Genomic DNA, 12240 nt, shown 5'->3' on the forward strand with positions numbered 1-12240 from the left:
CGGGGCCCAGTAGCCTCCACAGTCTCCCTCTGCATAACTTAACATTTCTAGGGGAATTAAGAAACACACCAAGGAGCCTGCATCGTTGGAAAAGGATTTTTTTATTGCTTAGCCTTCTCCACATCTCCAAAAGGAATTTAAAACATACCAAATAAAACACATCTAAACCAGTTGCTATTACAGTTCTGAAAACTTTGATATCAAACACAGCCATGCTTAGCTCACCTCCACCCACTGAGCAGACCTTCTGGCACCTGGCACTTTTGGCATAGAGGCTAAAGCAAATTTGGTACCTAAATATCCTGGTGGAGAACAGACTGGAAAGCTCATGAGGAATTTGGAGCTTTTTTCTTTACTCAGGGACCTCCCATGTGCAAAAGAAATAACAAGGATCCACAGCCAGGAAAGAGGGATGTTGGGCTGAAAGTGAGGGGCTGCAGCTCAGCCCTGGTGAGACTGCTGGATGCAGTGTGCTCATAGTGGTGGTCAAGTTTTAGCATGGCTTAACACTGTGTGGCCAAAATGCATCTCAGCACACTGCTGCAGGAGGCCAAGCTGCCATCTGCAATGCTCTGGGGCTTTCTGTGGCCTCTGGCTCATGAAATTGTGTTCAAGGCACAGTTTCCTGCTCTTGAGTGTCTGGAAACTTTCCTCCAAGTGACTGAGTTTATGGCTGACCAGAATTTGATCTGACGGTCGTTGGCACAGCTGAATGACAGAGGCTCAGGCCACCAGCACTGATCAGCTTATTCTGTCCCTGATTGACCTCAGTGACACTCCAACCACTCCACTGGTATAGCACAGTGGTTCTTTACATGTGACAAAAGGATCGCCAGCAAAGTGTTTTCTAATGGTCCAGAGTCAGCAAAAAAATGACTCAGGAAAGGCAGGCTGGTGGTCCATGAGGTGAGAAAGCTGGAGAGCCAGTGCCTTCAGAACAAAGCAGTGCATACTCCAGCCCAGAAAAGCCCAGCTAAGCCAAACAGACTTGTATGCTGTAAAATTACACATTATGCCTGAGCCATCTGGGTGGGTGAAGTCTGTAACAGCCAATAAAGTGGCCAACTTCCCAAGGTTCCAGTTATCCCAGGCTCTGTTTTCTGTAATATTTCATTAATCAGGAAAACAACACCTGAGTAAAGCTCTTCCCTTTATCCCATCCCATCCCATCCCATTTCTGCAAGTGACAGCAACTTCAGTGATTAACATCAACGGGCAGCTTGAACTCCTTCAGTGAATAGAAGGTGATCTCTCCATGATCCACCAGTGCAAAGACCAGCGGGACGTCCCCACTCAGATATGTCACCTGCTTCAAAGCCCGCAGGGAAGGGATCTGCTCATCAAAGCTACAGAGAGAAAAAAAGCATCCTGTTTGTTCTCCAAGCAAGAGGAACACAGAGGCAAAGCTGTCCTGGCCAGGCATCACAACAGCTCCCTTTGGCCTGAGGAGCTGGTAGTGATTCTCCCCACCCATTGCAGTCCAAGCAGGAGGCTGCCAGCCCTGAGAGTGAATACCCAGCATGCCAGGAACTGGGAGCTGTTGAATCCTTTGCCAAAACAAGGATAACTGCACACTGCTCCACGCTGTGCCCATTAGATACCGCTCACAGCGATACTGGCAAATGGTCAATCCACTGCAATCTTAATACCTTTGATTACCTTTGTGCTGGGAAGATCTTTAGGTTGCTGGGATCAACATCTGACCTGCTTTTCCCTCCTTTTAATTCTGCAGAGTATGTTAGCTCATCAATGAAAATATTTATGCAACAAGGATCATCCTACTGGCTCATGACATACCTTGGTAAAACTGCATTACCACCTTCCTTGCTCTGTCTACTACAGCTGCAGAGAGCAGAGGGACAGTTTTAGTAAAGCAAAATGAGAAAAGGCAGAAACTGAACTTTGTACCTAGCTATGGAGTTTAAGTATCAGGTCCTGGATCCAGCAAGAAAGGGGATACCTACCCTCTGTTCTTAGTGATTTTAACATTACACTTGACAAAGATCAAAATACTGAACCCATGGCTCAGAGCCTGTGGCAAGTTCTGGGGAGGTTCATCTCTGCAGAAATCCACAGTGATCTCTACCGACTGAGGATTCAGCTCCCATAGCACTTGGTTCTACCTGAATTTCACAAGCATTGCATAAAAGCTGTGGCTTCTTTTTCTTACTCCCAGCGATACTCAGACATACTCAGAGCAGCAACCAGACGACCAAATAGTGTGGGTTGAATGCAAGGGAAAGGGGGGGAAACTGTCGGCCACAGCCACCAACAAAGGAGGAGGAACTGAAAGAAAAAAAAAAATCCTTGGCAGGACCACCCTCAAGGGAGACACTCTGATGATCTGTAAAGCTCACAAGATGCCGGGTCATTTACAGATCATTAGGACTTTGTTTCCACAACAACTGCAAAGTTTCAGAAACAGCACAAGACTCACTGGTACCTCCGAACACACATCCTGACATGGGGCTTCCCAGGGTTTGTCTTCTTAAACTTGGACACAGCGTCTGCTTGATACACGTTGAAGTCTATCTTCATGGCCTCTGGGTCCTCGTGCAGCCTGCAGGGGAACACACCCACACAGGTATGGGATCGAAACACTGCAGGGTATGGGTACAGCAGAGAAAAGAGGGAGCAAAACTCCCTTCAGTTTGGGTCTAGTTTTGACTAGTTTGGGTCTCTGGAAAGGCTTCACTCCTCAAAAGACTGACCCTGCAACTGAATTAATTACTTTCCAGAGCTTTCCTGTAGTCAGACCAGAGCGAGATCCTGACTCACATCTACCCCACACCCTCGCAAGAAGCAGCACTAACAAAGTCAGGAGCTAAGCACTGCAGGGACTGCACACAAGCACCACACAGACTCTGAGGCAGGAGCAGAACCCAAAGTCCCAAAGCCAAGGTTTTGTAACCACTGAAGCAGGGATGGCAGCACATTCCAGGGATGAGGCACAGGTGAAACTCAATCAAACCTCTGGCAGAGAGGGAAGGGCAGGGTAAGAGAGGAACCCCGCTGTTTTAATTGGCCTGGAAAGCCCTGGCTCTGTTGCTGCGGGACCTGGTACTTCATGGAAATGTCACCCCCTCACTAGAGATGCTGGGGGTCATGGAGCAGAGCACTGGGTTCTTTTGGCACCCTGGATGTGTGGCAGCTCTCAAACTGCTGCTGGGAGCACCTCACAGACCTCACAAGCAGGGACAGTCACAAGACACTCCCGCTCCCCAACAGCTCCAAGCTGACTGGCTGGATACTAACCGGGAGGCTCCATCCAGGATGTGGGAGGGCTGCAGCACACTGATCTGCTGGAGGAGCGCAGCTGGAGGGAGAAGGAACGGGAAAGGATCAGACCAGCAATTTCCCTCCCAGGGCACTCCAAGCACTCCACACCACCCATAAGCCTTCCTCCCCTGACAATGGTTGGCAGCTCCACAGTCACCACTGGCTACTTCAAAGACCTCAACTTCCTCATCTCCGCCCGGCACACAGCCCAGACACTCTGCAGTTGCTTTGCATTTTGCTGACCCTGACTGCACATGCCTAACAGCCCAGCAGGAAGGACTGCAATACAGCAGGACATGGGGAACAGATTAGAAGCCCTCCCAAGGCCCTGTTTATCCTGGCACTTGAGTGGGCTATAGAAAGATTCTCCCTTCAAAGTACTGTCCCCAAAACTGATGTTCAGCTTCAACATGTCATCCCTTTTGCTGCTGCATACCAGGCACTCTTTCTCAGAGCTGAGGGGGAGAGAATGGTCCCTGTCAAGTTCCCAGAGCCACTACCTGGTGAGGTCACTTCTTCTGGCCGCAGCAACGGTGTGACAGCTTGGTCCCAGAGGTGTGATGGTCGCTTCCAAACCCTCTGCTGTCTCCTCTGCTCCAAGAGGGCTTTGTACTCCTGCCAGTTGGAGCAGCGCCTCACCTCCTGGTCGGCATTGACACTGCTCTTGTACCTGCTCTCCCTCTCCCGCTGCTTCCTCTCCTTCCGCGACAGCTTCTCCTGTTTCTGGTTGATCTGTGTGCACCAGGAAGCTGCATCCACCTCCCTGCCTGGCACATTCTCTGGCAGGAGCCTGCTGTCAGGGGAGGGCAGATGTGTGCATGGCTGATCTGAGGCCATGTTGGGAAAGGTGATAGTGGTAAAATCCCAGCGGGGTGCATGGGTGCCAGTGCTGCTCTCCTCTCTCTTCTCAGCCTGCCTGCTGGAGAAGCTCAGAGAGTCCTTTTGTCCTGTATCAAGAGGAACTGGCATTGACTCCTCCTCTGCACTGCCAGCATCTGATTCCTTCGGCTGCACTGACAAGGGCTTTTCATCCATGGGAATGGAGTCTCCATCTTTGTCATCTCCATCTTTGCCTTCAGCTTCTGGAAGGTCCTCATATACTTTATGTTTCTTCTCATGCAACCTAAAGACAAAAGAACAGTAAAAAATTCAGGGAGAGCATGTGATAGAGCTTGCTTTCCTTTAAATTCTGCCTGCTCCTTGCTAACAGGAAGAATGCTGTCTGCCAAGCCTGAAGGAAGGACAGCAAAGGTGGCAGAAACTCCCAGACAGGTCTGCAAACCCTTCACAACAGCCTCCTTGTTTGTGAGACAAATGAGAAAATAAAAAGCAGGCCAAAACTAAACAGTGAATGCCAAAGGCAGATTAAACTTCTGAGAAGTCCTGCACAAGGTTTGACTTCAACGCCCAAGAGAATCTCAGCCTTGATTTGTATAGATAATGCTCCCAACCAGCCATGCCAGGTCCACACCCCAGACACTGACCAAACACCTCCATGCAAACACTGTGGACTTCAGCCAAAACAGCACAGGCCAGGCAGAAACCTGCCTGCCAGCACCTCTTAGTGGTGTGAGATTCAGACCCTGATTCCAGAGAAGATGGGGCAATTCTTAGACCAGCAGTTTAATCTCCCAGTTCCTACAATTCCACAACTCCTTAGGCATTGATTTACTGTCAACAGAGACTCTCCAGCCTCATCCTCCCCGTTTCTGAAAGGCTAACGCCACCTCCTGGGAACTGTCAGAATTATGAGAAGAATTGCTCATTGTCAGGTTGTGGTGATGTTTTGGACATGTGCAAGCCCTAGGACACAACTCTGCTCTCTGCTGCTGCGTCTTGGCCGGTAAGTTGGACTGAGGAGGTGGATAAATGCAAGATGTGCACTGTGGTAGCTGTGCTCCTGCTGAAAAAAAGAGTAGGAAGAAGCACCTGACACAGGTTCCTTTTGCACTGACCTCTCCATCCTTCTCTTGTGACATCTCAGCACCACAGGTGGGGGACATGGGGGCACCTTGCCCCTCTTAGCCCTGGCATGACACACAAATGTGACAAAAGGGAACACTGCAAAGCGTTCAGGAAAAGTGCTGCACTGGCTGGGGACAGCCAAGAGCAACGGTGCCAGACAAGGTCATCCCCAGCAGGAGGGCCTGGGGACACTGCAGCAAAGTAGCTGTTCCTGAGCCAGCATGGCCTGAAGAGGATGGGAGAAGGCTTTGGCCCACATCCTTACCAGGGGCTGGAACTTCTCCTCCTCTTGCGATGGTGTTTCCCAGAGCTCTTGCAGTGACTTTCCAAGTTCAGCTGCCTCTCATAGGGAGATGGGACAGTGCTGGAAGGAGAGACCAACACGGAGGTTAAGAGCAGGGTGACGTAGAGGAACTACCTTCTGCTCAGCCCCCAGGATACAGCAACCAAAGACACAGAAAATAGCCAACTGGGGCCAGGATGGCCCCCAGTTCATGCCCCATTTCATGTTCCAAATCACCTCCTCAGGAGGGAGGAGCAAGGAAGGCAGTGCCACTTTAAGCCTTTAATCCTCCCAAGAGGTGGAATGCAGGGCCAAAATCCTCTTCTCTGGTCCCATTCCCTGGGGCCAGGCAGTGGGTACAGAGAGTCTCAGAGTCTTCAGGAAGGAGAAAGGAGCACGGGAAGGAAAAGTTGGTTACCTGGAGTCGAATCTCAGTACAATATAACCCAGTTGCTTCAAGTGGCTGAACACCTTAGAGCAAAGGAAAGCAAGAAGGTTAAGTGACAGCTCTAAACACAAACTATTTACTTCGGTTCCGCTATGACTGAGTGATGTCCTGGGGTGACTTTATGATGCTCATATCCCCATTCATCTGTTTATCCCAGAAATAAGTTTTGCACCTCTAAGATTGGTTCTGAGTGCAAAAGTGGGGGGAGAAGAAGTGCACAGTTTGTTTTCAGAAACTGCACTCACTCCTCCACATTCCAGCTCCTGGACTGTGTTGTCTGCAGACAGACAGACGGTGGGACAGAGCTCTCCTTTGCTTTTAGTTAGTTTTTCGCTAGCTGAGGCAGAGAAGTTCCCTGGACTGTGGTTTTTCTTTTGACCTGTTTCATCTGCTCTGGACTGAACACCCAGAGCTCACACCTGTGGCCCAGCGGGCCGGGCCTGGGCCGTGGCATTTCCAGTGCCAGAGGGACTCATAAGAGACTGAGTGAGCCAAGCTACAGCCCACAAAAGGGGACTTTCTTGTCATCTCTTTTGGAGCAGCAAGAGGTTTTATATATTTCATTTTCTTGTGCTGGTGAAGGCTTTGCCTGTTAAATAAACAGTTTTTTCCACTCTTCTCCAAGGAAATCTTTTTCCCAAACCAGTTGGGGGAGGGGCTGCTTGAATTTGCTTTCTAGACGAAGCCTCTTTAGAGGTTTTTCTCCCAAAATTGCCCTAAACCAGGACAGTGAACACACTGGCAGAGGAGAAAATGCCAGGGTTAGGACTCAAAGCAAACAGGAACTGAACATCTGGAAGAAGGTGAGTGGGAACAACTGAGGATGACTTCCGTCCCCAGTCATCCTACCCTGCTTCCAGCCACTGGAAGAGCTTGTGTGGCAGAGGCTGGACTTTCTGCCTTCATCCTCCTCCAACACCTGGAGGTCCCAACACACCTGGTAATGTGACAGGCTCATTGCCTCCTGGCACAACAGGGTCTCGTAGGCTTCCTGGATTGACAGGGGCACATCTCTGTAAAAGAGCTGGACAGAGCCCTGCAGGGCAGAAGCTTGGTGTGAGTCACAGGAACAAATCTATGCAAGCTCACACCCTGTCCTTTCCCACTGGTCCTGACAGCTGGGTGGTCCCAGCAGCCTCCCTGACATGATATCCATCTTTCCCCATGTGCCACCTGGACTACTTACAGTCCCTTTCCCATACCCAGTTCCCCCATACCCTGGATTTGATCAGCCAGGTAAGAAGTTCCCACCCATAGCTCTCAGCTCCTGCATCTGTTCACAGGATGCAGCTGGGAGAAAAATGCCCAGCTGATAAAATTACCACTGCTTGGAGAGATAAATTAACTGATGATCTGAGTGATTCAGGACACAGCACAACAACAAAAGCACTTATGACCAGCAAAACTGAGAACTGGAGCAGAGGAATGAATGGCAGCTTCTGGTGGCATCCATTGGTGCCTCCTCAGAAGCATTTACTTCCTTTACAGACCCAGAGATCCATAGGTAACTTCCCCAGGGAATAGCAAATGACCTCCAGGAGGCTGTTTTAGGCTACACCTCTTTTTCCTCCTTTTTTGTATTTTTAAATGGTGTTTACTCATAAAGAAAACAAAACCCTAGAAACCTTTTCCATTACATAGGCTGAAGGCATCTCACTGACCTTTTCTGCTTTTGGGGGGATTTTGTACTCAGCATCTGACTAAACCATTTTATTGCCATCAATTTGTTTACAAACTATTTGTCAGAATGCCTGGGGTAAAAAAGCCCCACCTTTGCTGCCAGGATTTAAGAGATGGCATCAGACACTCACAATCTGTTTGTTTTGCTAAGGGATAAAAGTTCCCTTTAGATCAATGCACCAATTCTACTGATAACAAGTTTTGGTGGAGAGACCAAACAAACCCCTCTCTACAACAAAGAAATCCAACTGAGCCTTAAGCAGAATTTCTGCAAGCAGAGGAGCACTGAACACAATGTGGTCTCACTGGTCTGTCTGCCACATTTAAATTTCTTTCTGCCACATATACTGGGAAGAAATCCCAAGCAGCAGCCCCAAAGGTCTCTGCTTAAGCTGAATGAACTGGCCACAGATCCAACTAACACACACTGTCAGTGATACAGAGGCTGCCTGAGAGTACAAGGTATGGACCCATAGCCTGGTGACAAACAGGTCCATCAGCAACACACTAAAAGAGATAATTCCTTGAGAACCAGATGTTTATCAGCTATTACAGCTCCTCCAATCAGTGAGGACCCAGTGCCCTCATCCTACTTACACACTCCAGCAGGTACAGAGCTTCCTCGGGCAGCAGACATTGTTTGCCTCGTTCGGAGAACCCCATAGTGTGCCAGAACTTTCCCTGGAACAGGAGCACAAATCCCTGATGGGTTCTGGCTGCTCCCTGCTGACAGCCAGGCTCCCTCCCATTGCAAGAAGCAAATTAAGGAATCTGTGAGGCAGCAGGAGATGATGGCACTGAGCACACTCTGTAGCACTCACCGCAGGGGATTTCAGCTCTACAATGCCCTGTTCCGGTTTCCACTCAGCTTTCACCAGATTCCCCCTGAGAAGAATAAAGATTAGTTTGTTAACCCTGAGAAGGTTAAAGATTAAGGTTTGTTAACCCTGAGAAGGTTAAAGATTAAGGTTTGTTACTGCTAGTGTGGTCTACAATCACATGCTGGGGTAGCAACACAAAACAAGCTCAGGAAGGTGTCAAAAGATAGGAAGTTTCCAGGTGGCATTTTTACAAGGCTTTAGAAAGCCATCATCCCCTGGGTCTAGCAGCACCACTTTATCATCACCAACCAGTTAAAAGTGTCTTCAGTCAGCACCACAGAGACATGTCCACAGGCTACAGCAGCTTGCTGGAGATGCACGGCCTAAGCCAGGATATGTGGATATTGAGGAACTAACACAGGTTGCCCAGAGAAGCTGTGGCTGCCATGTTCCTGTAAGCGTTCACAGCTCTGAGCAACCTGGTCTAGTGGAAGGTGTCCTTGCCTATGGCAGGGAGTCCAATGGGGTGATCTTTAAGGTCCTTTCCAACCCAAACCAATCTGTGATTCTCTATCATACAATTACTCAGTTGCTGTCAAGACATCCTCAAATCACTGCACCCCACCCACGGGGACTCACGGGGAAAAATTAATAGTTGCAGGCCAAGCAGAGAAGGTGTGTATTGAGAGGTGGGTGTGAATGTCTTCCAAGTGATAAGCGCCAAAGTCTGGCAGCACTGCTGAAACCACCAAAACTGATAAGCCAGGGACACTGACACCTGCTCAAATCTGCACAAGGCCACACAGGAGCATCAACAAGACACTTAGATCATGCCCAAGAAGGCAGTGGCTGCTACCTGCAAAGGTTACAGGATTACAGACGCACCTATAAAAACCAAGAGTCCTGTGAGGGACCTTCTGAAGCCACAGGTGTGCCAGCATGTCCCTGTGCTCCTTCAGGGACAGCCAGGCTGTGTCGCACTGCTGCTGCTCCAGCACGGGCACTGAGCGCAGGTGAACTGCGGGGGGCTTACTGTGCTGACCAACACCTCCTGCTACCAACAGCTCGCTCCCACCCGTAACCCCCGAGCTGTGCTCTGCCGCCGGCATCACCCCTTCCACGGGGAAAGCCATTCCCAGCGCCGCTCCCAGGGATGGACTTACGGCCGCTCCGGGCGCTCCTCGCAGAGCAGCCGCCACTGTTCCTCGCAGCAGCGCCGCAGCCTCTCGGCCTGCCGGGCCGAGCCGTCGGGGAGGAAATCTTTCTGTCCGCGGGGGCTCCGCGGGTCCTGGCGACCCTCCGGCTGCTCCGCCGTGCTGCGGGGGTCAGAGGGGTGGCGAGGGACGGGAGAGCGGCTGACAGCCCCCTGCGGCCGCCCAGCCCCGGGACCCCGAACCGCGGGCAGCCCCGGACTGCAGTGTCCACTCGGCCTCCCCGGACCGCGCGTTCCCCCGGTACTTCCCTGGCCCCCTCATGGGTGGCTCCCGCCGGTGCCTCCTTTTCCCGGGTACCGCGGGTTACGGCAGTGCCTCCCCGATCCCCAATGCGCAGGCTCCCCCCGTGCTCCCGCGGCCTCCCGTAGCTCCGGTTCCCCACGGCACCTCCTCGGCCCCCTCACCGCGCGTTCCCCCCCGGTGCCTCCCCGCCTTCCCCCCGTCCGCCCCACCTGAGGCGGCGGGACCCGCCGGCCTCCATGGGCACGTGCCGGACCAGCGTCCTTCCGCCGCCGGGCACGAGCGCCGCCGAGAGGGGCGGGCTCCGCTAACGCGCCCCCTGGCGCTTCGGAGGGGAGGGGACGGGGCCGGGCACCGGGAGGGAGCGGAAAAACAAAACAAAACAAAACAAAAGAAAACAAAACAAAACAAAACAAAATATTCTTGCTCATTAATATTAGTACCAGGCTTGGATATCTGCTCTGTCCGGGGCCTCTGGGGAGCAGTGCAGCACCTGGACCACCTGTCCTTCCCCTCTTTCCCCCAGCCATGCTGCTCACAGGACCTTCTATCACGTTTTCCCCCTCTCTCCTCACTGCATTTTGCCCTTTTTAAAATACATTTCCCCAAACAAAAAGACATTATTAATTAATAAAATCTTAGTAATTATAATATAAATAATTCTTAAATTCTCACAAATTCTTAAAATCCTATCAATTCAATAAATTCTTCAGTACATTTCCCCAGCATCACTGACAGGCTGTGCCCTGCCATGGGGCTGTCGGAACCATGTGCGACCAGTCAGACCAGTCTGGAAGTGGCTGTGTCCTGCCCACTGGGGCAGGAGGATTGTCCCTTCAGTGATGTCACTATTTCTCCTGGCTCAGGCTCCAGCAGTGGCTGGTGCCTTTGACTGCCTGGAGTGTGCAGCGATCCAGTGGAGCCTCACACCTCTGCCAGCATGGCTGGACTGGCTGCCAGGGGAGGCATGGACAGATCTGATGGGGAAACGCACCAAAAGCTCAAGTTTCACCTCAAACCCGTCTCCTGTTGCTGTGGGATATCTCACAGGAGGCACTGAGCCTCAAGTAGGAAAAACACAGCTTTTCTCCCCACTAGAGTCCCTGGTTCCAAACCCAGTGGTTTCCCAATAAAAGCCCTTTGACAAGATGCCAACAAAAGGAGATGAATGTAAAAACCATTCCCTTCCATTTTCCACTGAAATTATTTAATTTTCGCTTCCTGCCTCATTATTTCCTCTTCCTGAATTGAGCCTTCACCTTGTCAGGAGGTCAAATGATTTTGGCCAGCAGTGCCTCTCCATGGCACGTGGGGGGACAAGAACCCACCGATGGGGTGAGGGGCAAGAAGGCTGTGCAGGGGCAGTGCTTTTTCACCCTGATTTCCAAAAAGTACATGTAGTTTGGAGACTGCTTGGACTGCCTGATTATCACATAATCCCAGGACCCCACATCCTGTGGCTTTCAACTTTTGGGCTGTCACCCCTTTGTTTAGCTCGATCTTCTTAAAATAGCTGTGTTTAAATTGCTCAGGGAAAAGCTCTGATCCAGAATTTGCTTTTGTCACCCACTGTGATTACAAGACCCAGAAATGTCAAGACTAATCTCAGTTCATGTTTCTTTTCAATACTGGGATTTTAGCTGTCATGTGGTGGGGGGACGTCCTGTTTCTCTCAGGGGCACCAGCAGAGCCTTGGCAGGATGGGACGCGTGCTCTCCCCAGCTGAATCCTCTTATCAGCCCTAATTCTGAGTGTCATCAGTGGGGTGTGGGTGGTCCTGGGGGCTGCACTTCCTATTCTCCACTTAAAAATGGAGGGTGAGGTGGCTCTCTTTTTTCCTTTTACATATTCTGGGTTTGAGTTAGGATTTTTAACATTAGGTTTTTGTCCAGCTGCTTTGAAACTGTAACTGTGGTGCTTGTGGGTTTCTTTCCTTAAATTTGGGGTCTTTTTACCTTTGTTCAGGGTGGAACCTGAATGCATTTTGAGTGGAGCAGGACTGTCCTGAGTTCTCTTTGTGGACAGGCTTGTGAAAAGAAGCTGAAATAAATTGTCACTGAGCTGAGCAGTGGTGAAACCTGGCACTGTGAGTGAATGGGTTGTTTAAGGGGTCCTGGGAGCTCAAATAATGATGGATTTGGGACTGTGATGTCCCACAGGAAGACTGTGGTTGTGTGGCACCAGGAAGCAGATCAGGATCCAGCCCTCACTGTCTGGCTGGCGGGGGAAGCCATGGAGAAGCTGATGATGGTGGCCAAAGCTGCTCCTGATTCCCCTGTGGGACACTGCCATTGTCCTAAGTGAGAAAGG

The 12240-nt window shown here is 50.8% G+C and overlaps 1 protein-coding gene across 4 annotated transcripts; it reads right to left on the bottom strand.

Moving 5' to 3' along the window:
* Nucleotides 1–82: 82 nt before the first annotated feature.
* On the bottom strand, nt 83–10193 carry TSEN54 (tRNA splicing endonuclease subunit 54). 4 transcript variants are annotated; one of them, XM_053994612.1, is made up of 12 exons: nt 10143–10193; nt 9640–9792; nt 8477–8540; nt 8253–8336; nt 6913–7011; nt 5946–5998; nt 5510–5608; nt 3780–4402; nt 3256–3316; nt 2444–2560; nt 1798–1842; nt 83–1346 (listed from the first exon to the last, which is right to left on the bottom strand). In XM_053994612.1, the coding sequence occupies exons 1-12, from the start codon at nt 10169–10171 to the stop codon at nt 1196–1198; spliced, it is 1578 nt and encodes a 525-aa protein (XP_053850587.1). In that variant the 5' UTR covers nt 10172–10193; the 3' UTR covers nt 83–1195. The 4 variants fall into 4 exon arrangements, with proteins under 4 accessions (XP_053850587.1, XP_053850586.1, XP_053850589.1 ...); XM_053994611.1 differs by having other exon boundaries at nt 2438–2560; XM_053994614.1 differs by lacking the exon at nt 6913–7011 and having other exon boundaries at nt 2438–2560.
* Between the last annotated feature and the right edge of the window lie 2047 nt (nt 10194–12240).

Source organism: Vidua macroura, chromosome 19 (assembly GCF_024509145.1).
Source record: "Vidua macroura isolate BioBank_ID:100142 chromosome 19, ASM2450914v1, whole genome shotgun sequence".
In the NCBI taxonomy this organism is placed as follows: Eukaryota; Metazoa; Chordata; class Aves; order Passeriformes; family Viduidae; genus Vidua; species Vidua macroura.